Source organism: Aspergillus tanneri (assembly GCF_003426965.1).
Source record: "Aspergillus tanneri strain NIH1004 chromosome Unknown AapTan_7_pilon_pilon_pilon, whole genome shotgun sequence".
Classification (NCBI taxonomy): Eukaryota; Fungi; Ascomycota; class Eurotiomycetes; order Eurotiales; family Aspergillaceae; genus Aspergillus; species Aspergillus tanneri.
In genome coordinates this window covers 3,056,080-3,082,214 of record NW_022984634.1, presented here as the reverse complement: position 1 = coordinate 3,082,214, position 26,135 = coordinate 3,056,080, and the positions used below count along the sequence as shown (strand labels likewise).

The window sequence follows — 26,135 nt, the reverse complement described above, 5'->3', positions numbered from 1 at the left end:
GACCGGGACTAAGACCGAGACCGTACCGTACTGTATGTAAAAGTTACGCAACCTACGTACATACATGACATAAGCACCCACGGCGCGACCAATTGGACGCGATTTGCCCACGCGAGGCGTAGTAAATACCTACTTTCTCTCAATTAATTGTTCTCTTTCCTCCCATTCTCCTCTCCATTGCTTGTTTCTTCCTTTTTCACTCCAGATCCTCTTCAATTGATCCGTCGAAATCTGGTTGTATCTTTCCTCTCCTCTCCCCACTTCTCCCCCTCCTTTCTCGGTCTACGACGCGGACTAAATCACTGCCTACATCTTCTATAACACTCTCACCAACCTCTCTCCCCTCGCCTTCTCTTTTCCTTCAACCAATTAGTGCTTCTCCGCAATGAATTCCACTGTTTTTCATGCCAGCCCCATCAAAGATGGTAGGCGAATTCTCGGGGAAAAGACCGTCAACGCGTGTCTGTCCCCCCGGCACGTCTCGCCGGTCAAACACGCTTTACTTGATCCCTCCTCGCCCAGGAAACAATTGCTTCCTTCGCCGTCCTTCGTCGGTCAGAAACGCTCGATTGATCGGGTGGAACGTGAGGTCTCGGGAGATCAAAGCCGCGTCTCTGTCTACCATGGAGCAGCTACGGTCCAGACAGCTGGTCGGGTAAGAAGACCAGACAATGCTGCCATTGGATCACGAAATGCTGATCTGTATTCTTTTCCTTGCTTTCTTTCGCACGACAGCCTTCCTCTTCATCTCGCAAACATACAGACACATTGATGCATTCGCCGGTTCGAGCTACTGCATCTCAAAAATTCAATCCACAATCACAAGAACCAAAGCAACTTACACAGTCTCATAAATCCGAGGATACCAGTGATCCGTCCTTGGAATCAGGGCCAATGACGTGTATTATCCCAGACGACCCGGACACACGTAAATTGTTTATCCAACGGGTATGAAGCCAGCCCCCAATCTAGCCCTAACCCCACGGGGCAAATAAAACCAAGTCTGCGAACTCATACAATTCCACCATAGAAAGCAATTCTTCTCCGGAACAGGATACAAAGCGCCATGCGTCGTGTTCAAGATCCCCAATTCGATCGCCGACTCTCTGAGCTAGAAGCCCACCGTCGGAAGCTTCCCCGACTGTCACTGCCTGAAGCCTCGACCCTGAAGCCCCAAGACAAAGAAACCATTGCCTCTCCGTCCTCCACTCCTCGAGCTCTTCCACCCTCCCGTGCACCCAACCAGCCCTCCGAGTCCACTGCTCCAGTCTCAGGACTGTCGTCACCTCCATCATCAGTGGGAAACGCCCACTCCCAGGATGACCCTATGAAAACCCCGACGCAGACAAGCCACCGTCGCACATACACCGCAGGGTCTCCCATGCAGCTAAGCAGCCCTCCCGCGACTGTCTCGCGGAGGGATGAGTGCTTGCGGACCCCGACTGCGGCGGCGGACGCGAGCCCGCAAGACGACTCTGCGACGGACAAGCGGCTGGTCACCCCGGCTCAAAGGGGAGACGCCGTGGATGGACTGCTCAAGCTCATGAACACGGGAGAGAAATGCAAAGATTCAAGTCCCTGGACGGGCTCTGCTAATTCCGGCTAATGAATAGACGAGACGACTTCTGAATTGGATTTCAATTTTTACGTCTTCTAGATCAGCGACTCTTTCCGCATTAACGCTGGGATGTTGATTGCCCATAAACCATGGCAGATGAATGTCCCCACCACGACGAGATCTTAGATAGATCTTCTCATAGACTTTCTGAATACCTGATTCTATCCTAAAATAATAGTGATAGACCGCTGATACCGTGTGGATTTTGGTGCATCTCATGGTAGCTTTTTTGTATAGTACGTACATGAAGATCTCTTGACTCTGATAATGATAACATTTACATTTACACATCTCCGTTTAATCTGTAGTATTTTAACTAGTAGGAGCCTACTTGTATTCCCCATAGCTATACTTCTAGTGATTGTTGATGCCACTTCTATCAATGGTATATACAAACCCATCCCACAGATCAGATCAGATCATCGCACCTTTTTCAATTTATTCCGTTTCCGTCCCAACACGTCTCGACCCTCTTCAATCTCCCCCATTGCGTCTCGCTTCGCCTGACCGACTTCTTTGAGGACACCGGTACGCACCACCCGTCCCTCGACACTGACGCCTTCTTCGGCCCATTCCTCCATCTGCCGACCTACTCGCTCCTCGATGGCTAGCACCAGCTGCACATCGCGCTGACCAACCAGGGTCACGGCCTCGCCTCGCCGACCGGCACGCGCCGTTCGACCCACGCGGTGCACGTAATCGTCTGGGTTACGCGGCACGTCGAAATTAACCACCAGACTAACAGAGGGGATATCCAGACCGCGGGAGGCGACGTCCGTGGCGACGAGAAGACGGGCCGCGGAGGCGCGGAACCGCGCCAGGTTGGCGTTTCGCTCGGACTGGGGGAGTAGACTGTGCAACGCGGTGACGCGATGGGAGAGTCGACGGAGCATGCGTTCGAGGAGGTCGGCAGTCCTGGTATGGTTGCAGAAGATGATGGCGGATTTGGAGGCGTTGCCTTCGGTGGAGAGCAGGACGTGCAGGAAGGCTTCGCGATGGGTCATGGGGACTTTGAGGTACGTTTGTCGGAGGGTCGGTGGTACCGTGTCTCTGTTTTCGGTGGAGATTTCGGTCACGAAGATGGGTGGTTTGTTCGATGGTCGGGGCATGTCTTTCAGGGCGCGGACCTCGGGCGTCACGGTCGCGGTGAAAAGGAGAGTTTGACGCTCACTGGACGGAGGGAGTGCCGATAGACAGGTTTCCACGTCGGGAAGCATGCTGCCTGCGCCGGGAGCGAGCAGTCGATCCGCCTCGTCCAGAACGACCATTCGAACCCGCTTCAGTCCGCACACAGTATCCTCGCCGGACGTGTTGATGTGGTCAGCGAGACGGCCGGGTGTCGCAATCACCACATGGGGTCGTTGCGACAGGGCGATCGCCTGAGATCGCATATCGGTACCTCCGGTGATGAGCACGGGCTTCATATTTTGCGGTGCGGAAATCGCCTTGATCTGTTCGAAAATCTGGAGTGCGAGTTCTCTGTGGAGAATCTACATAAGCATCTGGATTTATTCTTATTCATCAGGCTGGTGAAAGAATGAACGGTTATATACCTTGTAGGCGTCAACACCACCGCAAAAATACCAAAAGGATCCTCTGCCCATTTCTGCAAGATTGGAACCGCAAACGCGATCGTCTTTCCCGAACCCGTCCTACTACCTCCGATACAGTCCCTACCTTTCATGATCTCCGGGATACAGGCCTTTTGAATTGCAGTGGGTTTCCGGATAGCCATGGTAGTGAGGGACCCAACGAGCCAAGAAGCCACATTGATACTTTTGAAAGAAGACTCCGCATTCTGGAGCCCGATCTCAATCGCATCCCGAATCAGGACTGGGTTTTCATCCTTACAACTAGTGACAGACTTGTCGTCGTTGGCATCTTTCTTCTTGATCCGGGAGAGGGTTGGGAGCGGCGCCGGAGCCACATAGGAGTCGTTGGACGACTCGGAGAGGCGTCGTCTCTTGGGTGTTCGGGTATTCAATTCGATTCGATCTGTCTCTGACGAGCTCGAGACCTCGTGGGATCCCCCCGAGACGGGAGAGAGAGAGCGAGAGGGCGCCATGCTGCGTGATGGATTTCTTTCGCGATGTTTGAAATTCTTCCAAATTCTTCGGCAAAAAAAGTTGACCGCACGAAGGCGGTTTATCACGTGATTTATACCAGTCGTAGACATTCTTTTTACGTCGCAGTCTGAGACCGTTACTAGGTGGAAACCGCTCGATGGACCCCAATAAATGTAGTGGAATTCAATATGTACATTGAGTTAGATATTCCAGACCATATCGACCCAAAACTGTCAGAGAATTATATATAATTATCTCTACTCTAAACAATCGTTATATCCAAAATGCAATCACACGCAGCCTATATCCCCTGTAAGGTCGATAGACAGAAGAAGATCAGTCAACTCTGCTAGTTGTGCTCCGTCGACGAACAGACGATCTTGTCTGCAGTTTGTAGGCCTCTCCGCATTCGAGGTCGCCATCGATCGGCGACTCATCAGAAGACGAGCTTCTGTCACGACGCATCATGACTGAGGTATTGCCAGTGTGAGATGGTTGTTGTTTTGGTAGGTCGCCATCGTCTAGTCCGGTCGAGACAGGAGCGACATCCACCAGTCCATGTGTGCCTCCGACGCTCTCCATGGTAAATGGACTGGCCGTGGGCCCGTCCAACACAGAGAGTTCTTCCTGGGTAAACCATCGGGGCAGGAGGAAGGCTCGTACAGGGATGAGAAGTAAGATGATGACGGGGAATCCAATGGCGGCAATTGTCTGGGTGATGGCAAAGGTGCCACCGAAGCCAATCAGTTCCAAGATGACAAATGCCCAGATAGAGGCACGACGCTCGAGTCTCTTCAGTGGGTTGGAAGGCGAGGTGAAGTTTCGGTCTTGGGCCAGGAAAATCAGCTTTTGCGTGATCCCGTTCCCTTGTAGCGCTTGGACGCCCATGATGAAGAAGAGCCCAGCCATAACGCCCTGCGGGATCAGGTGCAGGACGATGAGCAGGGGACCACTCATGGTGCCCAGGGTCAGGAGCCCTTGAGCGAGGTTGCTGACTCGCTGCTCGACAACGTGATCCGTGATACGAACAGATTTGCCCTTGTTGGTATCGTCTTCGTCCGCAATGTCCCGCGTCACGCAAAGGGCTGCTGTGTGGAACGGCGCTTGGGGGATAAGTCCGTTGGGGAATGGGATGCCCAGAAGTCCGGCAATAAAAGTTGTCAGCCCAAGCAACCACAGGTCCCAATGAAAGCCGGCGGGCTTCCGGAGAGGGAACTCGGTTCCTTGAGCGATCAGGGATGAGACTGTGGTGATTAGCCCGCCGGAGCTTTCCAAGAGGGTCAACGCATGACTCACCGTTGTGATCGAAGTAGAAGAGAATCGTGAGAAGCAACGCAAACGGTATTGCAAGAAAGATATCCCCAACGCTGATATCCCAGAAATGCACAAACCATCCTCGATCAGCGGTTGGAAAAAACGCTTTACTGGTAGGTAATGTAGCGACTTCGACGTTTCTCATATGGCCAATATGTAGGAATCCGGTAAAGAAGATGATGGTCAACGGCGTACCGTAATCCTCCAGGAATTTCCGCACATAACGCTGGAACAGGCTGCTATTCCCAAGTTCTCCACATATCCAGCCGCTCATGAGAACCAGCAAGGCGACCATGATACTCAAATAAGCGGACGTTTCCCCAACAGCTCCCCATTGCCTCGTCAGGACCTGGATTCCCTTCTGAAGATAGATAAAGGCAACGTAGAATCCAAAGATATCACATGAGAACCGCGTGACATACGTCAATCCATTACAGGAATTGGTGATGGCAAGAATCCAATGCATGATAAGGGACCAGCTACGCAGGTCAGCAATCTTCATCATTTAATCCCAGGCGATCCGGAACCAAAACTGACATTCCAATCCAGCACATAAAAGCGAGATAAGGTGTTCCCCGCGGAGCGATAATATCATAGACGGTATAATTGAAAACTGTGATAGGACCTGCAACAAATATGTATAAGCTGCAACCATTCGAATGCAAGGACAACGAAAACAGTCTTACCTGTAACACCCACGATGACCAAGGGCTGAGCAGCGAAAAGAGCAAACACCACCGCACCCAAAACCGAGGCTAAGAGCACTTCATTGACGCCGTAACTCTGATTGGTCTTTTCAAACATATCCAGCGAGAAGGCCAGGGCAGGGAGAATGCTATCATCATTAGTAACGTCCTATCCCACTACCCCCAGGGAAACAGAGAAAAGAGAGAAAAAACAAGCAACTTACTTAGCAAAATACATATACACCGTAGCCGGAACGACGCGATAATCCCAAGCATCAGTCCAATCACTCCAATAGTAGGGTACTCTCCGTTTAACATCCATAATCATACCACGGAAGAGATGCACGCGCCACCATGATTCTGGGTGTGCAGAAGCGGCAGCAGTAGCAGTCGAAGACGTACGTGATTGCTCTCTTGAGACAGAGGACAAGCCTGAGCCCTGGTGAGGATGAAGCTGGGATCTTCTCCCATCTGTAGATTGGGACTGCCAAGCTCTCCGCTGAGAGTGGGACGACGACAGAGGTGGCGGAGAGCTGGTGTGACAATCGGGTCCGGAGGAGATGGTTAGCCCTCCTCCTGCGCCTGTTCCCCCTCCTGGATGAACGGGTTCCTGCATGTTGCGCAGTCGAAGTGTGGAACGTTGATCCACAGGCGGGCAATAATAAAACTCAAGGTGAAGCCTGACTTGTGGGTTGGTATACTTGACCTTGGAAGATCAAGCCTGTCTCCTGGGCGAGAGGAGATTTAGAAGAAAAGAACCGCTACTCGACTGAAGCAAACCGTCCGGCATCAATACAGACCGGAGGTGAAGAGAAAGAGAGCGTGGAAATGAAGGACGAATACGAAGGTACGGTCGGCAAGGGCGGTGGTAGTATGTAAGGTAGCGCCTAATCAATGAGGCCGCCAAGAAACTGGCGAACAAACCAGAAAGTACGTATCAGTCAATTAGTTACGCATGTCCAGGTATACTGCTTACAGACGGGAAGTGCAGACAAGAAGATCAAATAAGATTAAAAGTGCCTTGAAACGGACTGGCTGATTGACCAAAGTCGAAACAACGCAAACTATCGACCTATCAAAGTACATACAAACAGGAATACAAAGCATTAAGAGCGTATTCCTCCCATCCGCTCTCTCAATCCCTCCATCATCTACAGTCCTCTTCAATTTTGATTGACTTTTTGATCCTCCCTACTAGTCATACGCTGGGCAGCACCGGTCTTAAACGACGGTTACGCGCTTAAGATGGCGGAGGTGGAGGAGGAGGATGATCACTCGGTGGCTGAGTCCAAAGTTAGCTCTGTATCAGCTATACAGCATACCAGGGGATACATACGGGAGGAGGGGGTCCTTCACCCGGAGGAGGCGGTGGTGGGCTGCCTCCAGAGCCGTAATACATTGACGGCATGCCAGGGGGAGGTGGTGGCGCGCCCAAGCCGGGAGGCGCACCTGGAGGTGCCATACCGGGTGCCGACGGGGGATAGGAACCGTAACCACCATATCCATACGACGACTGGCCACCAGGAGGTGGGGGAGGTGCTTGCTGCTGCCATGGTGCAGCTCCGGGGGGAGCGCCATAGCCGCCACCCTGTGAGCCGTAGCCGTAGTCGCCTCCGCGGCTCTGAGCCCATGGAGGCGCACCTCCATGATCGCGAGACCCATAATCATCACGGGAACGATTATCGCGGCCTCTCTGCTGCCAGGGCGCCACATCGCTTGGTGGTGGGCCTCGTTGCCAAGGCTTCATATCGCGATCATCGTAGCCTTGATCGGGACCAGCTTCAATGCGACGAGGCACTTGGCCATCTTCGCCTGGCGCACCGCCAGACAGTTCTTGCATAAGTTGCTAAACTCGAGTTAGACGGGATGCTCCTTTTTTTAAAAAAAAAACAAAAAAGAAAAGAAAAGAATAAAGTAAAATAAAAGGGTAGTAGCATACCTCCATCTCACGGTCGACGGCATCGCCTCCACCGATGGCTCTCCGGCCGCCGCCGGCGCCGCCGTAGCCACCGTTATTACGCCAGTCACTGCCCCTCTGGCGGTCAGGACAGTCGCGAGCCATGTGCCCAGCGTTGCCACAGACACGACAAATGATGTTGGCAGTGAAATTGCGTTGCTCAGGACAGTCGTACTTGCGGTGTCCGATTTGGCCACCTAATAAGATGCAAGGTTAGGAGACTGACGGGGGAAAAGAAAGAAATCAGGGACTCAACTTACAGTTTTGGCAAGCCTGGTTTTCATCGTCACGGAGAGTACCGTTAAGAGCGGCCAACTCTCGAAGCTGGTTCCTCTTAAGCTCGTTCTGGCCTTCAGGGATTGAAGCGGCCTAGACGGTGGTCAATGAATATCCCAAACCAAATAACCAAAGGGAAGGAACTTACAGTCTCAATGACATTGTGCACCAGCTTCTTCGCCTTGTTAACTTTTTCCTCGGTATCTGCCATAATCAAGCAGTGAAGATCTTCTTCCTGGTTGCTAGCGTGAGCGGCATCAGATCGACCTTTTCCTTCCTTAACGGAGCCTTTGCCTCGGATGGCAATTTTGGCGCCCGATTCGGTCTCCATTTTTTTCAGGGTATTTCCACGGGGACCTATGAGTAAGCCAACTTTAAAAGATAGCGAAAAGCTATGGTTAGTTCATGCTGGTTTTTAGAAGTAATGGAAGAGCAATGGTCATTAAGCAGTAAGGGTTAGCAAGAAGCGAGCCGAAAAGGCATCGACAGAACGATGGTCTTTCCCATAAGCTCGACTCGAGCAGAGAGAGTCATGAAAATACAATACAGGGACGGTTAGGAGTTAGAGGGTTAGTTATCATACTGAAGTTAATCTCTGGATAGTCATTCACTGGAACGTAGACCTTCTCCTGGGTCTTGGTAGGACGCCTGTAGTCAGAGGGCGGGTGGTAGTTAGGAATGGTCTTCATGGCCTTTTCAACGAGCTTGTGGCGCTCATCCTCGAGGCGTTTCCGATACCGATACTCTCTAGTATTTACACGTCTGCCAAAATTATCGTACTGAGGCGGGGGGGACGGAGATCTGCGCAAGATACTTAGTTCGCAAATCTAACAGTAAACCAGAGGGGTGAGGAACTGACCTGTCACCATCCGCAGGGACGACATCGTTGATTCGAAGCTTTTGGCTGATTTCCTCGATCCGCAGATGCAGAGTATACGCCTCCAGTTGTTCATTGGTGAAGTTGGCCATGATCATCGTGGGCAAGCCCATGAGACCTGCAGCCTTATTCTCCTGCGCATCTCCCCAACGGTTGCGCTTCTTGCGCTTCTTCACGCCGTCGGCAGGGGGGTCAGCTAGAACCGTGTCTCAGTAGGTGTTCACTCGAAGACCAAGTCCTGGACAAGACTCGGCCAGTTAGAGGAAGAGAAGGACTTACCTCTAACAGGACTTCTACCACGCTTGTACCCAAGGTCCGCAGACGAAGGAGTTGCCGTACGGCTGTCATCTTCTCCAGGGTCATCGCCTCCGAATCGTCTGCGGCCCAAAGGCACGTTGTTGGATCCGGTGATTCCTTGATTACGCCAGGCCATCGGTCCAGATAGTTGCACTGTACTATAAGAAAGTTAATCTGCCGTGTGAGCAAGCCAGCGATCGACTGGTTTTGAGAACCAGCAGGATTGTGAGATAAAAATAAGGTAATGGTATTCAGCGGCCGCAATGTGGCGAGCTCTGTGTCACGTGCGCTGACTAAGCACCGAGTAAACCAGGGAAACACGAAGACTATATACAATCCTACCTTACCATTTGTTTCGAGGAGTTACGTAAAGTCAATCATATAAGACCACTAGATGCTAAATCTGTACAGAAATACAACATAACAACGTACAAGGGAAAGAGAATAGTAACAAATGAGAAATGCGGCAGCACCCATAGATGGTCAGTGCTTTGCATCAGCCTTCATGCCCTCCTGAACCCAAGCCCGCGCCTCGGCCGCTTTCTGTTCCATAGCGGCCTTATCCTTGAGGAGTTCCTTGATCGTATGCGGTGAAGGCACATGACGACCCTTCTCGACACCCTCTCTCGCACCCATGCGCTCCTCCCAAGCCTTGAGATGGGGGAACTCATCGATATCGACGCCCGCCCATCCCGCAGCAGCCACCCATCCCCAGTGCGAGATATCAGCGATAGACACATGATCCCCCACTAGGTATCCTGACTTGGAGGTCGACAGATGCTTGTCCAGCACACCATACAGACGACGGGTCTCGTTGACGTATCGATTCACCCCGTACTCGATACGTTCGGGGGCGTAGCGCGAGAAATGGTTCGCTTGCCCTTGCATGGGCCCGACACCAGCGTTCTGGAAGTACAGCCAGCTGTTCATCTCGTAGTACTCGCGGGTACCCTTCGGGAAGGAGATCTTGTAGTCCTTGTCGTACTGCTCCGCGAGATAGGTGAGGATGCTGCCAGATTCGAATAGACGGATCTTCTGGCCATCGGTGAAGGTGTCGGTTAAGGCGGGGATGCGACCATTGGGGTTAATTTCGAGGAACCATCTGGTTGGGTTAAGATAGGGTACTTTTGGTTAGATGAGGAAGATTTGCTCTGCGTACTGTTCTTTCTGGGTGTTCTTGCTGATGTCAATGGCGTGCACCTTGTATGGAAGTCTAAATGAAGATATTCTTAGCTGACTGCTCATCCCCAACCAATGGGGTCGACGCACCCTAATTCCTCCAGAGCAATGGATATCTTGATCCCATTGGGAGTCTGGGAGGTATAAAGAGTAAGATCAGGACGACTCATGGTGGACAAATGCTGAGAACGACGACACGGACAATGGGACAGAGAAGAGAGGATGGATGAGGCCTGTCCAAGAACACGGTGGAGGTGTTGGTGATGTTTATATGACAGCGTCGCTCTCGCCCGGCTCATTCCTGATGATTAATTCACAAAGGATGATGCCACTATGAGGAACCCTCGAGTACTTACCCCACCATGATTTCTAAGCCATTGCATAATTAACGATGATTTGACTTCCCGAAACTTCTCCATCCATGGTAACAAATAATAGGCTCGTGCGGAGAAAGTACCGTGGTTTGCGGAGGAGCTTATTCCACATTGGAGATAGATCCGTCTTCGTATCTTTCGGGTGGTGAAAGGTGAAATAGGAACGCATCTAAAGCTGTCGGTCGCTGGCCGGACTAAATACGGCCAGAATTTCACAAAATTGGAGATGACTCTGACAAAGACATAGCTCTTGAATACGGACTAACCAGAAACGACCGTTGATCATTGGCATGGAGTTATAAACCGCTAGATTTCCTGCAACAGACCTCTATTAATGTCTTCATCTTCTATCTCAAAGTCATAGTATAGCGCGGTCCTGTTTTCCCGCTCTTCTCTGCCCTACAATTTTCCCTCTTCATTTCCCTCCGGTCCCATAAACCATCGCCTACCCTCTAAACCTCCAACCCCCAGGTATTTTTTTCACGAGTACAGACCACAGGCTGGTATTGTTGGAACACCTCCCCCAGTGTATAACTTAGATGAAAGTCATCCAGCGAATAATAGTCTCAAATTATCTTCCTTAGACTGTGAAGTATTGGCACCCAAAATTAGGACGCTTGATAGCCTGAAGACTAAGGACGTTAACCTATTATCCAGCCAAGGGTTGTACAGATCTGTCACCCCTTGTCAGCCAGGGGCTGTGATTAACAGTGTTTTTTTAAGACACTTCCCAAGAGTATAAAAGTGATTGCAACAAGACATGCATGCCAAATCTCGTATCTCTATGCGCATGTTCCAGCGTTGAGGGAGAAGTCATTTGCTGAACAGATGAAATATGAACATCGCCAGTTTCACTTCGATGTATTGGCAGGAATGGAGACTGGTACACTACCGTTTCAAAGACACCAGCGGGCTATTCGTGATGCGCTATTACAGGGTCAGTATGAGTTGCGGGAATGCTCCGCTTCCCGTGATAATAAAGATCTGTTTTCTTTTCTGGAAGGGATTAGTTTTAAGCCAGTCGAAGAAGAGCAGCAGAATGGGGATGCTCTTGATTCAACATAAACTGAATGCTAGAAGGATGTTGTGCAAGGTACCATGTAGCATTAACTGTTTCGAGCGCGAGAAGTAACGTATGAGATATGGATTATAATGATATGATCCTGGTGTTCTTTGGGTGGCTTTCTCCAGACGACCTGCCACTGTTAGCGAAATTACAGATGTCATGAGTGCAGAAGTTACTTCGGGCATCATTGTGGGGACTCGGGAAGGTGTTGAGGTGGGATGACCTAGTTGGGAGGGAGGGAAGGGAGTGAAGCGAGGAAGAACGATATTTTGTATGGCGCCCAACTGGTCGAAATTGGAGGGGAGCTGGATTTGGCTGTAAAGGATGCGACTTTCGGCCGTTCTCTGGTTGTCCTGAACAGAATAGAACTAGAAACAGAGTACTCGCTGAAGTTGGCGTCTACACTATGACTAAACAGGACTTGGTGGGTGCAGAATAGTGTGGTGCAAAGCAGGTGAGAGGGCCAGAGAGCGGCAGCTCGATGCTAAGTTACGGGTGGAAATGCAGCCGTAGACGGCAGCAAAAGTGGTCATTTTCGGTCTAGATTCTACAGGTCCTCATATTCTAGTTGTAAAATCGGAGACAGACAAGGATCCGACCAGGATCCGACAAGGGACCGATTTCTTTGTTCCCTCCGTTTGGGGGAGCTAAAAAGCACGCCCATTCCCCGCCCACGATCACCAGGTGAAACTTTCCTCAATAAAATCAATCTCCGTACGATCCTGTCGTTTGCGACAGACCTGTCGGACATCATCACTCAAGCCACCGTTGCCACAGACCAACACCCCCATCGCACCCACTTGGTTTTCAACCTCCATCCCGACCAAGGTTTCAATGTTGGGTCGGCCGGGGAACATCTGCACGGTGGCACTCGGGCTCTGGATCTCCTTGGTGTTGCGCGGACGCGTGATGAACAGCATGATCCGGAGAACCTCGCGGCGACGCTCCATGGCCAGGATACTGGTCATCCAGGGTCGGATCCACTCGAGATGCTCCGGCGATTGAATGATCCAGACCAGGGTGACCCGGCGGGCGGCAACCGTGCCGTCCGCATGGCCCTGGACCAAATGGCGCACGAAGGGGACCTGGTGGGTAATGCCGACACCCCCCGCGAACAGAAGCACGGTGCCGTACGAGTCCATGGTATGGATGCTGCCATACGGCCCCTCGGCGAATGCTCGCAGAGTCACGCGAGACCCGACGGAACTCACGGCGCGCTGGAACAGCTTGTTGGTAAAACCAGTTCGGCGACGGACCAAGAGGGAAATAGTCGTCTTCCGTAGGCCATGCACATCCTGTCGAGTTATGGGCATGCCCTTCTCGTCGCTCAGAATTTCCTCCGCCTCGCTCCATCCGACCGAGAAGGGATGTGACGTCCACCATCCGACGACAGGGATGTACAGGTAAATGTGCTGGCCCGGTTTGAAGGTCCAGGGCCGTGCCAGCTTCAGCGTCACTCGCACAGCGTCACCGGGGAGGGCCTCGACAAGTGCCGTGGTGGATTGCCTTCCACAGTTGCGGTACAGAAGGATGAGCAGTCGCGCAGATCGCTAGCATTCCGTGATTAGCTTTCCAATGTCAGTTCCTCCTGATCGGTGGAAATCGGCCTACCTCAAGCGCCCAGAGAATAATGGACCCAAGCAAGTACTTCTGTGCATCGAGCCCGTCCAGATGGACCCAAAGGAAGGCCATCACGAGGATGACCATCACCAAGTGCAAATGGAGGAAAGTCTCGTAGAATGCATGTCGAATGGGAGAAGGAGAGTGTACTAAAAGTCCTACAAAGGCACAGGTAGCCTAGCAGCAAAATGAAAAAAAGGAAAAAAAATTAGTGCACGCTGATCCAGGCTCGAGTGTCAGGGATAACACATACAACCAATCCCGACACAAGGAAGCTGCTGTTCGCAAAGGCTATTCCCACGACATCCCAGCCAGCTACATATGGTCAGCCTCAAATTCATACCAACGAAGACAACGGAAGGGGAAAACATACCCGACTGCGCCTTAGGGATCATCCAGGCAAACGTATGGGCCAAGGCCTCGAAGACAACGATCCGAGCGAGCCAGCGATGGATCAAGTTGTAGGTGTCAAACGGGACCTGGAGGAGTTTGATCAAGGGGTTGTTCCGCCCCGCCAAAACCACGAGGGGAATCAAATTGACGGTTGCCATAGTACCGGTGCGATTTCGGATGATACCCGCAACGGTATCTTCCTGTTTTTTGTAGGGGACGGTGACGGTGCACAGAACCACGTTCATGACGATGATGCCAACCAGGATGAACGTATGGAAGCGGCTCGGCAGAGTGCCCATGTTGACGGCTCGAGACAGCTGGAACTCACGGTTATGGCGAGTACGGAACAACGGTGCGTAGACGATATGGTTCTTGACCTTTGCGAAGGTCCCATTAGGCTCCATGAAGTAGCGCTGATGGCCACTGTTGAAACTGGCCAGGCGTCTCAGGTGGGCAGCCATCCGGAACCACGATTTCCAGACCAAGATACAGGCCACCATCAGGCAAAGGACCATTAGGGTGTAACGCGCGAGGTCATCGTTGAATATCTCATAGAAGGGATCCATTTTGCCTTGGCGCTTTTGCAGCTCCCGTACCGTTTCCGAAGCAAGTTCAACCAGGGACACAACAGCACTCATGGCTACCGAGAAATTGAGAAGAAACAACAAGAAGGCCAGTCCAAGCAAGTCCAAAAATGAATGGGATGCTTCTCGAGTCGAGAAGCAGGTATCGAGACCAGGGATACTATGTGTGAGACCAGCTCCGTAGACAAAATATCCGATAGGAAAGGCAACACCGGGAAGACCTTGTCAACTCGTCGTACAGGAAGCACCGTCTCACCACCGGGCGGGCTCACCGTTTGAGAAGTTGTCACGGTGGAGAGGACAGCGAAGACGAAGGCGTCGTTTATGTCTTTGTTTCCAGCTTCCCTTTGGTATCTCGTCTCCGTGTATGTCTCTCGATTGTGTCGGAGGATAAACGCAATAAGTCTGCAAATAAAACCAAGAAAGCGACCCAGTCGTATTGCTTGATATGAGGAAAGGAAACCAAGGGATTGTCCTGCGCAGGGCCAGACCTGTCAAGCCCAGGAGGAATGCTCTGCTCGAACCTGGAATGAGGTAGGCAGGCAACGAGAAAGGAATGTATGCGACGCGAGGGAAGGAGGTGAACCAGTCACTTTTGATGCCAGCACAGGGTTTGTGCCAAGGGAGAAGATAGGAGGACCGACTCCAGGAGGAGGGCAAAGACCGGGAAAAAAGGACCGCCGCTGTCGCACTGAGAAGATAAAAGATAAAAAATAAAAATAAAACGAGGGAAGAAGAAGAGAACCTCTTTTTGGGTGTTTTACCGCGAGGGGGCGCTTAGAGATAAAATAAATATATTAAAAAAATAAAATATAAAAGTGATAAAACAAGGGAAAAAAAATTAAATGAATCAAATAAAACAAGATAAAAATCAAATCCAATCAAACCAAAAAGACAAGAAGACAACTCTCTCTCTCGCTGCAAGTTGATAGCCTCGCCAGCGAATTCTTCACCTCCATCCGATCGAATGTCCACCGATCGACAAGAAAGATGAAACCGATGAATCTGGGTCGATGCCCTAGCTGGGGCGAATCAACGCGGAGGATTCGGCATCGCCGTTTGAGAAGCGGGCGAGTTGGTTGGCGCAGACTTGAGCAATATTATTAACTATTATTAATTATTATTAACGATTATTAATTATTATTAAATGCTACTAACTAATTACTGGTATTAGTTATTATTTAGTACAGGCAAAAGGTACAAAAGACACATGGCGACGGGGAATACTGGGTGACTAGGAATCACGATCGACAGTGTTGCAGTTGCAGTGCTCAGTATATATACGTAGTATTGATTACTACAGAGTATTGATTGATCGAATTCATCTGTGATACCACGGATTTCTCCAGGTGGATACGACTGGGCCGCATGAGACAAGATTAATTTTAATCAGACCCTTCTGAGGCTTGATCCCGCGTGAAATGGTGTGATATCAATCTCCGCCTTGATGGAGCCTATCGTCTATACGCTCCCATTCATCCAGCAGACAGTCTCATTCCAAAACCCCAATCAGTCCAACCTAATAATACTTTAAAAAAAAAAATAAGGTCAAAACACGAGCGAACAACTGAAGTCTCGATAAGTCGATTCTGCAGACAGTACTGAGAATGGATATTTCCATAACAGTAGTCGTACTGCATAGTCCCAAAAGAATCATCAAAATAATAAGAAAGTAAGAACCAACAGACCAAAACAGACCCCATCGCACCAAATGCCCTTGGGTATCATCATCGCCAATTGGATATAGTCAAAATCCCGACACGTGGAACTCCTGCTCCAAAAAAAAAAAAAAAAAAAAAAAAAAAAAGTAAAGGAAGCTCATGCTACACTTCCAAAAACAATAAACAAGAAAGAAAAAAAAAAGCTGACTCCAAGACAGAATGGAAATTACCAACGGCCCACGATGGGACGGAAAAGGTCAGGGATGCCAATCCCCGGCAGAACAGCCCCATCTTCTCCATCCCTACACAAAGCTTAGCTCATCATCGCTGTCCTCATCCAATGTGCTGGAGAGCTCCCGCCGCATCCGTCCACGCGATGCTCTGGCAGCGGCCCTGAGCGATCTACGAGGAGCTCGGGCGACGTCTGGTGTGTTACAGACCTTGTGCGCCGAACGGGTGCGCGGCCCAATCGGTTCTGTAGAAGAGCTGGGTGCAGACTGATTCGACGTAGCACCTTCGCTTTTGCGGTGCACAATGACCACTTGGATTCGGGTAGTAATTGCGCCTTGGGGACTCCTCGTCGTCGGCGCAGGCCCCGATTCCTTCAAGGCCTGAGCAGTTCGCGTGCGGGCGGCTATCGGTGCTCCATCTGACTCAGACGAAGAAGTACGCAGGAGGCTCAGGGGAAGACGGGGCCATTCCTTTGCTGCTCCAGCATTTCGCTCCTCGGGCGTTGACCGAAGCCTTTTGGGCGCCCGGTCTGCGCTGCCGCATGGCCTCTTAGTGGTGACCGATGGTGTCGATGACGTGATGCTCGACGCAGTCTCTCCCGACTCGCTGGGGCTGGACGAGGTGCTATTTGTAGAGGACGCAATGGTCGACGCCGGCTGGCCCAGCGGTTTCGAAGATAGGTTCACATACACTGCCCTCGTTTTGGGTGCCGGGGTGCTCGCTACCCATTCACTAATGCTCTCTTCCCATCGATAGAGGCCTGTGTCGCTGACGTGCGTGGACCTGGGATACTGTTTCACTTTCTGCCCTCGCTGTAAGGCGACAACCTGTTCTTGGACCTCCATGGCCCAGGCATGATCATCCGGATCCAAGGTCATTTCCGCGAGTCCCATGGCTGTTTCTGCGGCCACTTTTCCCAGCAGTAGAGATGCTCCTTGTACCCTCGTCAACTGAGTCAACTGGGAAACTCTGTCCCGGACCTCCCTTGGTGTCCGGGACTTATCGCCCTTGCGCACTTGTCTGCAGCAATGAAACACTTGCCGCACCAACTCCGCTAATTCCTTGACCATGTCGTGCTGAGAGGCCAGCGACAGGAAGAATGACTCGAAGTTTCGCCTTGAAATCGAGCCCTGGCGGCTAAAGATTTCGGTCGAAGGCAAGTCCTGGCCGCACCGCAAGAAGTAGTCCCCAATCAAGACATATGTGCAGCGCAGGGATCGAGCAGTCGGGCCCTCAGCACCATGCGCGAGCGGTTTCACCCCAATAGTCCGCTGAACGCTGATGGCCAAACGCTCGACCATGCATCGAACTTTCTCACCGGAGGCTTTTTCGATAGCTCCAGAGGCTTGCGACCGTGCGACACACATTCCACAGAGCGCTGTGACGAGACTTGAGACGAGATTGCTCAATCCATCTTGGAGTGGAATCGGGCAAGGCGTCGAATCCGTGGGTAAGGCGGTCATATTCGTTGAAGTGCGTGTACTTCGTGAGCACTCACGACATTCTACGCTAGATACGACTATTTCTGTATCGTGGTAAACCGCACCAGCGGAAAGGATAACAGCCTCTATTAGCCGTGTGGCAGCCGCAGAATCGCCATCTCCGGTTGATAGGGACTTGATAGCTCCATCAACACATCTTTTCCACAGTGTAGTGACCATCCACTCGGCAGGGAAAACCCGACATAAAAGAAGCCTTGAGAGCTCATCGAACACGAACGACCGTCGGCCAGTAGACCGTAAATAGTAAACGCCCAGGATATGGACCGGGTCATCACAATGACTTAAAGGCCTGTGCGAATCGAATGCGGTGGGGTATTCGTATGTGTCAAGGGCCACCAGGTACCTTGACATCAGTAATTCAAACGCATCATATTCACCTTGGCCCATACATTCCTCCAGAAGTCGGCAGGCAGCCAGCTTGGTAATCCATCCTTTTTGAACCATATCCGAAACTAGATGAATACCTCGGGCACGCACCGCTTCGCGAAAGGGTTGCCATCCGTTTCCGCCTGGGGCATAATGGGCCTCCAGTTCGGTAAAATATGCATCACACATGTCCACATCCTTGTCTCCATCAGCTTCATCCTGTATCTTCTGCTCTTCCGCAATGAATTCCGGTAGACGTCGCACGGTCATAGACAGTAACGACCGGGTCCCCCGGTTCGGTTCATCGATCCGAGTCCGATGCAGCAGTTTGAGAAAAATGCGGTCGAGAGAGTGTGCAATATGCACCAATCCTGCATCCCCCGACAAATCGAGGACCTGCTTCCATGAACCTTGGTAAGAGGGGAAATTACTATGGTTCGTCCGCGCCGTCTTCCGCTGGTCGCTCGAAGTCGTCGGATCCGCAGGGGGTAAGGCATTTCGAAAGAGTTGTTTCCTGAACGATGAGACCTCCTGGGGCCTCTGTGCCGTCCCAGTGATCAAGGGTGTCGCAATCTCGATGGCGCCGGGAAGGGTCTTGTGCAATTCCGGACTGTGAATCGACAACCGACTACGTCGTCGCACCTCAATCCCCTTTCGGCCCCGACTCGAATAATTATGCCGCAATCGTCGTTTTTCCGGCTTCCCTGGGATCCAAGCGGGATCGCCGGGCTCCTCGTCCGAGTATGAACAACCCTGTTCGGTCTCCGGTGGCTTAGATGGCTGTGTAGGAACCGTGTCGCGCGTACCTGACTTTTCTCTCAACTTCGCGTCCGCCACACTCGTCTGGATTTCGTGATGTTTCTGCAGTCGATAGTAGACGGAGGTCAAGGGACGCAGCATACGATTAGCCCATCTTGCGGTCGGTCGGATATCTTCCATGTCGCACAGACGGTGCAACACCTGCTGCAAGGTTAACCAAGTGAGGGTAATGAAATTCACAATTCAGTTCGTGTCCCAGTATACGCTGACCCTGAAATCGCGCTGGTTGCCGCAACTCATACGTACTTAACACTATTGGCCAAACAATTGCTCAGGGACATTGCAGGGAGACACCAGGGAGGATGGAATGTATATGTACAGTTATAATGCAATCAATGTAACAGAATGTAAACAAAATGGCATCAATAGGCCATAAGATACTGGGTCGCAAAACATTGAACTCGGACAATGTTGTGATCGAAAAGATAAACACTAGACATGGCCTAAAGCGGTTTAGCGCCAGCCGCACAACTTTGCTGTGGAACAACATTCATCCAGCACTGATCTTCAACTGTCTATAAAATAGCACCCCATGTTCGTTCCTGATGCATGTTTAGAATTTTTTGAACGTCATATATAATACATAGCATATACCAGAGCATTACAGCATGCAAATCACCCAACCTTGCTATGCACTGCCCGCGATACATAAACCCCGTCATAGTAGCGAGAACCCAAAACGAGGGAAAGAAAAAGCACCAGGTGGAGTAGAGAGATTCCTGCAACAGTAAAGAAAAGAAAGCAAAAAAGACATTTCGCTCATCCAACATGTAAATCCCTGGTTCAAGCATAGCATCTAACTGTTACATATATATCAAAGCCAAAAATGAAAGAAGCCAGCGTGATTCTTCTCTATTAGCAAAAGCATGGGGAAAGAAGATAGATTTTAGGCAGTTGATTTCTTCGAGCCGCGAAGCTTAGGGTTGTTGGCAGCGGCACGCTTCTTCTGCTTAGCCCGTGAAGAACCGGTGTCACCACCTTCAATGAATTTCAGCAATTCGTCGACACTCCGAGCGTCCAACGAGGCATTTGCAGTACTGGCCGCTTCAGACGCCGGTTGACCAACCTGAGGCTGAACTTTGGTGCCAATGGAACGGGTGTTCATGTTGATACGGCGCAGCCGTCGAGCCTGGATATCTTTGGCATGTTTGGCAATAGAGACAGCATTTTGAGTGAGCTGTTCCAGCCAGGTCTCCGCCTCCTTGGTGTTCCGATCGTTGGGACCCAGTTGATTGAGGAAGATGTTGTAGGCATCCCGCATCTTGCCAACGGCACCCTTCGAGTCCTGGTCGAGAGCCAGCGCTTGTGCCAGCTGGAACAAGATGGTCGCAGTATTAATGGACTGCTTGCCGAAGAGCGACTCGCACACAACAAGTGAAGCCTCGAACCACTTCCGGGAATCGGAGTACTGCTTGAGGTGCTGCAGCATCACGGCCGCATTGTTCATGGTGGTGATCGAATCGGGGTGGTTGGATCCGTAGATGATCTTCCACAGATCCATGGCATGGCGGATATAGGCCAACGCCGTCTTTGTATTTCCAGAGGCGTGTTCGAACAGGCTGAGGTTGAGGTAGCTTAGGATAGTGTCAGCAGAGTCAATACCCAATGTGCGTTCAGTAACGATGACAGCCTTGCGTGCCAACTCAACAGCGGCCTCTTTCTCGTCCGTCTGGTAGTAGAGCATGGATAGTTGGTGGTAGAGCTTGGCAACCTCCGGGTGAAGGATACCGTAGATCTGCTCATGCAACGAGAGAGATTCGAGGATGAGCTCCTGACCCAGTTGCTTCTGGTTCTGCATGAGGGAGATACGTCCGGCCTCCAAGGCCTCCTCTGCAAGGGAACTCCGAGGCGAAGCATCCTTGACCAGAGGCACAATGTTGAGGATGTCATCCGGAAGAATCGAAACCGAGGGTTTCTCCTCCACAGCGGCGCGAGCCGGGGAGTTGGAATCACTGCCCTTCTTCTTTTTCTTCTTGTTGTCCTCCTGGCCAGTGCCATTGACGCCGTTAGTGGCGGACACCCTGATAGGAAGCTGTGACTTGGTAAATGCAAAGTCCCGCGCGCCAAGCTGAAGCCCAAGCTTGATAGAGATATCACGGAGAAGCTGGAGATGTCTCAAGGAGTTGAACCACTCAGGCGCGAGAGAGAAGCGGTACCTCATGATGACCTGCTTCTCAATCTCTACCCGGAGGGAAGCTGGGGTGACCTTCTCGAAGGAGAAATCGTCCTTGGTGTAAATAGCCCGCAGGGAAGCATCGATCTCCGCGCGAGGATTTGGGTTCACATCGGCACCAAGGAGACAGTTCAGCAAGTGAGCCAAGCACGAGGCGACAAACGGTGCCGGCACGTTGCGCAGGTAGCGGTTAGCAATGTGCTTAAAGCCACGAGCAATCATTTCCTGGACAAGGAGAGTCGTCAAGGCTTCAAGGCGTGTGCCCTTATCCCCAGATAGCTGAGCCAACTTTCCGAGGTAGCGGATGTTGATACCACGCTTGTGCAAGAGCTGGCTGAGGGACTGTCCATCCATCGGGAAGCCCACATCTCCGTCGTGCAGGTCCTGAATCAGCTCCGGCATGACCTTGGTCCGCAAGAAGTCACAAGCCTCGCGGACCTCCTTCTCGTCCTGGGCCCACTGCTCCTTCTCTTCATCAGTCTGAGGCACCTGGCCGCTGCACACGTCAGGGTTCAGGGCCAATGAGAATCCCGAGATGTCAACCCGCTCCTGATCAGATGACTCCTCGCTCTTCTTCTCAGAGCCCTCCTCTTTAGGTTCCGCAGTTTCTTCGGAGCGCTCGTTGGAAGCCGCCTCCTCGGCCTTGGCGCTGCGACGGCGCTCCACTTCGGCCTTGACATACTGGCTCATCTTGTGTCTCCAGTACGCCTCGACCAATTCCAGACGCAAGACCGACATCCGATGAGGATAGGTGTCAGTTTCCGGCTCCTCCTGCCACGTAACATCCAGAGGCGTGACACGGTAGAGGTCCAAGACGTACTTCCTGCCGTCCGTGCCCAGCAAACCCTTCGTTTCCACACTGCCTTCGAGATCGTGACGCTTTGCTTCCTTGTCCCACACCGCATGCTTTTTGATCCGGAGAGCCTTGGATAGCTTTTCGAAAACTGGCACGAAATCGGAGTGGGTCGCGACAACATCCTTGCCTTCAACACCACCGTAGTCGATCTGGTGCTCTCCTGGCTCACGCTGCTTGAAGATTCCGGGGACAATACTCTGACCGACAATACGCTTTCCAAGGTAATCAACCACCACGGTGCCAGGGGTGAACAGGCCGTTGATGTCGAGCTGGTTGACGGCCTTGATACCCAGGACGTCCTTGCTAACGGCCACGCGGGCTGCTTCATCGCCACCCTCGGACGCGAAAGTTCCAACACCATCCGCACCGAATGAATAGAAGATGTTGTTGTACACGAAGATCTGGGCGTCCTGGCCTTCCGTCGGGTTCAACGGTGCAACCTCACCCTTGGCGACCAAGACGGCACCACGGGCAGCAGCCTCGTTGTAATCGGCAAACAACTTCGACGTCAGGCGTTCACGGAAAACCCGATCTTGGACCGTCTCGCGGGGCAGCTCCCGAGTGGTTTGAAACTCCTCGTTCCAGTCTCTCAGCGTTTCCGCATTGTCCACTCCGGAGATCAGGTAGTTCTCCTGGGATCGAGTAATGTCGGGCTGGTGAGCATTCACATTCGACAAGGGTGGGGGCACAAGCCATGGGCTATTTGGAATGGCGTTCTGGAAGGGAAAGGTGGTCAGGAGATCCTTCTGGTTGTTGGACTCCTGCAGGGCCTCAAAGGCCGAACTGAACGAGGGCGAGAGGTGAGAGATTAGGGTCAGGAGCGAATGTGCACTGCCCTTCTTCGGGACCGTCTTGGGGAAAGGATCGAACTTGACATTCGAGCACTTGTTCACGTAGAATCCAGACACGTGGGATGTGATCTGGAACTGCTCTCCCTCATTGGTGGTAACCTGGAGGTAGAGCAAATGGCCTTTCTGTCGGAGGTGGTGAGGAGGGGGGTTCCACGGCGACAGCGAAATGGCTTTGACTGTTTTCGGGAGGGGAGCTTCGGTTCTAGGAAGAATGGTTTTCAGAGACGAAGAACCAGCAATATCATACTTGGACAACGAATGGTCCTTATCCGAGTTCTCGCCGGCGACCGCCTCGGTAGCTATCGCGTCGTGCAGTGACAGACCCGCTTCGATGCCATGGAGGTTGTCAACTCTGTCGCCAGCAGCACCGACCAGCTCCCTCATGCGCACCACGTGCATGCGGGACTCCTTCTCGGTGTACGGGTCCTCCACGAGGACAATCTCGGAATCGGCCTTGAGATCTGCCACCTCCGACAGCTCCACAAAGTCGTTGATGCGGCGGCCATTGAATTCCAGGTGGAAGCAAGTGTACTGGAAGGTGCTGGGTAACTCGACGATCGATTGACGAACATCTTGGACTTGTTCCTGACTCGAAACCTAAGGGTAGAAAGACGATCAATCAACTAGGTTCAATTCGGAGTTTTTGTTTTGCTTGATTTCGTCCCCAGCGGACTTGGAAACCCACCATTACCTGGATCTTGTAGGGCTCATGAGGGAGCTTCACGGAGATCTGGAAGAGGCCTGGTTGTGGAATTCCCCCGCGTTAGTGGTCCGACCCTTCCAAACCACAGTCTCGATTGAACATACCACCATTATTTTCTCCCTCCTCCTGACCCTCGGGGTGGTTGCCGTTGGTGAGCGGTTCCGCAGACTCTGGTATGACGGTTAACGACGTCCGCAACCGAACCGGGTTGACCGCATTGGCAGTGAGAACATACCTTTCGAGTACTGAATCTCACCATTGGTCTGTGCCATGATGTGCAATTTATTGGGAAGACTGTCTAAGAAGAAATCGAACAAACGGTTACGACTGTCCCGACTGACAGCTTGTCTTAAAAAAGAAACCTCGAATACCGCGGAGAGTAACTAAAAAAAAAAGAAAAGAAAAGAAAAGAAAAGAAAAATAAACGTCGGGAAAGGAAACGGGAAATCAAAAACAAAAGATGGGAGGGGGAAGAGATATGATACAAGCGGGCAATTGAATATATAACAACAACCCCGTACCAAAACCAAGGGAGAGAAATGAAACCAGATCCCGAATTCGAGATCAAGAAAGGATGGAGAGAGGATGAAGCTGGAGAAAGCACATGAGGAAAGGAAAGGCAAAAGAAAATTTCGTGGATGCGGAATACCCTCGGAATTGCTCGGGGCGGTGGAAAAAAAAAAAAAAAAAAGGGCACCTCTCCACATCCGCTCAGAGATACTCTTCCCCGGGAATATGAGGCCTAGTATTCACATCAGAATATGGGGAGAGATCCGCAACTAAATAATCGCGTACATATAATGATTCTTCTCTCCAGATTGATTGATTCCACAACAGTACCTATAACATCCCCATGTACAGAGAATCGCTGATGAAAAGCGGCATCTCCGAATCCGGTAAGAGACGTGGTTCGCATGCCATCGGATTGCGTCGGGGTCTTGGGATCTCCCCAGTCACTTGGTATTCTGAACGTGCCCTGCATCCAGTTGTCTTTCTTCGACTATATGGCAGTGTCGTAGCAATTTAACTTTAAGGAAGAGACCAATTGAGTGAACAAATCCACCAACACCAATGTATATAGCTGTCAATGGAGTATACCATTCTACAGCAGTACAGAAAAATATATCAAATTCATGTAAAATGCCTCGCTCGGTCAGAAACAACGTTAGACTCAATGAAGAACACACAGAACCAACGGGCGCACTCTGAGCCTCATGATAGTTCGCTTTTTTATTTTCATTTTGTGTTTCCTCTCCTGCATGGGTTCGACGAACTCATCATGTCGATATGCGTCTACCAGTCCGATGAATATCCATACTCGACACCCGGTCGTCTACTGACTCCCAAGGGAACTTTAATTTATCTGAAGCTGGCTTTGAGCCTCAAGTGCCGTCGCGACTTAGACAGCTCTTCTTGTCACTGGCCTACATTGGATACCGTCGCCTCAAGCATTCTAGGTCCTTGATCTTGCCCTCCGCCGCTGACTTGCTCTTACTATCGTCAACGCTTTCTTTTTCGCCGGTATTACCTCCAGGTCATCCGGTGGGTTATTCTTACGATCACTATCGTAACATCGATCTTTTGTTCCTCCTATACCCAGCTCCCGCCTCATTATTCTGCGTTCCGTGATGTGGTATCTCGAGCGAGCCAACATGGTCGAGAAAACATCTGCAATGGGAAGGTCTTCATTGCTGCTATAGGGGAGGAGAATGTCTCGGCACGTATGAAAGGAGATCTCGAAAAGAAGATTCCATGCAACAAGTCTGTTGTTTTTGAAGATCATTTAGGCCTGCACAGCCTCTCCAAAGTGACCATTTCAGGAGGAATGGAACATGTTAAGCCTGTCAAATATCTAGCTGAGACTCGGAATCGTGCCCTTCGACTGCGGCAAGTAAAAAAAAAACAACGCGAAGGCCTTTGCCCCTTATGTTAATGAGTCCCTTGTACTGGACGGGCTTATAGAAAAGTCTTACAACATAAATACTACTGTGGAAGGAAAAATCCAGTCCTTTAGTATATTTAAAAAGGCAAAAGCTTGTTGTGCGTATATGACGAGATGTTAAATACAGCCCTGAATAGCCATGAATATTATTATATCGCTGGCTTAAAAGCAGCGGCTGCCGTAGGTATAGTTCACGTGCAGTCCTCTAAAAGCGGCGGGGTCCGTAGTAGGAAGTCGCAGCGGACTTCTAGGTTGCAGAAGAGCCGCTCACGTATATTCTATCGGTAACTGTTTAATAAAAAAGAAGATAAACTACTCGGTACTTCGCAAGATGTCCATGGCTTTTTCCAAGCAGGAGAGTGCCAAGCCCATCGTTCTGTCGGTGAGGCGCAGCAGCGGAGAGAATCCACGCCAAAAAGAAGAGCTGCTCGATCGGTTCCCAAAACTCAACTTCACCTCGCTTTCGTTCGTTGTCGCGGTTGGGATTCCGCTGAATTGCCCCAATCCTGCCTTTCCTTGAATGCCTGAATGGCTGTATTTCATGGCTGTTGGTGACTCCTGTCCTTGTCGTCGTGACTGCGCCACACCTTTCTATCTGCATATCTGAAAATTGACAGACCAGTACGTTCATTTGAATCAGAACCTCGATTGAATTCCATCATCCCTCTAGCATAAATTGGAGTTCCTCCCCTTCGGTCCCTACAAACTACATTGGCTCTGAGTC

At 51.2% G+C, this 26,135-nt stretch overlaps 8 protein-coding genes across 8 annotated transcripts; 1 reads left to right on the top strand and 7 right to left on the bottom strand.

Moving 5' to 3' along the window:
- Nucleotides 1–385: 385 nt before the first annotated feature.
- Nucleotides 386–1,606, top strand: ATNIH1004_007629 (uncharacterized protein; the record flags this gene model as incomplete). The annotated part of the gene is made up of 3 exons (XM_033572249.1): nucleotides 386–655; nucleotides 736–948; nucleotides 1,031–1,606. The coding sequence occupies 3 exons, from the start codon at nucleotides 386–388 to the stop codon at nucleotides 1,604–1,606; spliced, it is 1,059 nt and encodes a 352-aa protein (XP_033425564.1).
- Nucleotides 1,607–2,037: 431 nt separating this feature from the next.
- Nucleotides 2,038–3,683, bottom strand: dbp8 (ATP-dependent RNA helicase DBP8; the record flags this gene model as incomplete). Its single annotated transcript, XM_033572248.1, has 2 exons — nucleotides 2,038–3,097; nucleotides 3,172–3,683. The coding sequence occupies 2 exons, from the start codon at nucleotides 3,681–3,683 to the stop codon at nucleotides 2,038–2,040; spliced, it is 1,572 nt and encodes a 523-aa protein (XP_033425563.1).
- A 337-nt stretch (nucleotides 3,684–4,020) lies between these two features.
- ATNIH1004_007627 (anion exchange family protein) lies at nucleotides 4,021–6,040 on the bottom strand (the record flags this gene model as incomplete). The annotated part of the gene is made up of 5 exons (XM_033572247.1): nucleotides 4,021–4,928; nucleotides 4,981–5,477; nucleotides 5,536–5,623; nucleotides 5,685–5,833; nucleotides 6,015–6,040. The coding sequence occupies 5 exons, from the start codon at nucleotides 6,038–6,040 to the stop codon at nucleotides 4,021–4,023; spliced, it is 1,668 nt and encodes a 555-aa protein (XP_033425562.1).
- An 884-nt stretch (nucleotides 6,041–6,924) lies between these two features.
- bbp (putative zinc knuckle transcription factor/splicing factor MSL5/ZFM1) lies at nucleotides 6,925–9,227 on the bottom strand (the record flags this gene model as incomplete). The annotated part of the gene is made up of 8 exons (XM_033572246.1): nucleotides 6,925–6,966; nucleotides 7,021–7,530; nucleotides 7,624–7,838; nucleotides 7,902–8,010; nucleotides 8,066–8,289; nucleotides 8,501–8,718; nucleotides 8,777–8,990; nucleotides 9,074–9,227. The coding sequence occupies 8 exons, from the start codon at nucleotides 9,225–9,227 to the stop codon at nucleotides 6,925–6,927; spliced, it is 1,686 nt and encodes a 561-aa protein (XP_033425561.1).
- Nucleotides 9,228–9,574: 347 nt separating this feature from the next.
- ATNIH1004_007625 (glutathione S-transferase family protein) lies at nucleotides 9,575–10,440 on the bottom strand (the record flags this gene model as incomplete). Its single annotated transcript, XM_033572245.1, has 3 exons — nucleotides 9,575–10,193; nucleotides 10,251–10,304; nucleotides 10,361–10,440. The coding sequence occupies 3 exons, from the start codon at nucleotides 10,438–10,440 to the stop codon at nucleotides 9,575–9,577; spliced, it is 753 nt and encodes a 250-aa protein (XP_033425560.1).
- A 1,947-nt stretch (nucleotides 10,441–12,387) lies between these two features.
- ATNIH1004_007624 (ferric reductase family protein) lies at nucleotides 12,388–14,361 on the bottom strand (the record flags this gene model as incomplete). The annotated part of the gene is made up of 3 exons (XM_033572244.1): nucleotides 12,388–13,260; nucleotides 13,322–13,488; nucleotides 13,704–14,361. The coding sequence occupies 3 exons, from the start codon at nucleotides 14,359–14,361 to the stop codon at nucleotides 12,388–12,390; spliced, it is 1,698 nt and encodes a 565-aa protein (XP_033425559.1).
- Nucleotides 14,362–16,270: 1,909 nt separating this feature from the next.
- Nucleotides 16,271–19,006, bottom strand: ATNIH1004_007623 (uncharacterized protein; the record flags this gene model as incomplete). Its single annotated transcript, XM_033572243.1, has 1 exon — nucleotides 16,271–19,006. One exon carries the CDS (start codon nucleotides 19,004–19,006, stop codon nucleotides 16,271–16,273), a length of 2,736 nt encoding a protein of 911 aa, XP_033425558.1.
- Nucleotides 19,007–19,772: 766 nt separating this feature from the next.
- Nucleotides 19,773–23,741, bottom strand: CLU1 (translation initiation factor 3 subunit CLU1; the record flags this gene model as incomplete). Its single annotated transcript, XM_033572242.1, has 4 exons — nucleotides 19,773–23,363; nucleotides 23,452–23,507; nucleotides 23,574–23,639; nucleotides 23,705–23,741. 4 exons carry the CDS (start codon nucleotides 23,739–23,741, stop codon nucleotides 19,773–19,775), a joined length of 3,750 nt encoding a protein of 1,249 aa, XP_033425557.1.
- Between the last annotated feature and the right edge of the window lie 2,394 nt (nucleotides 23,742–26,135).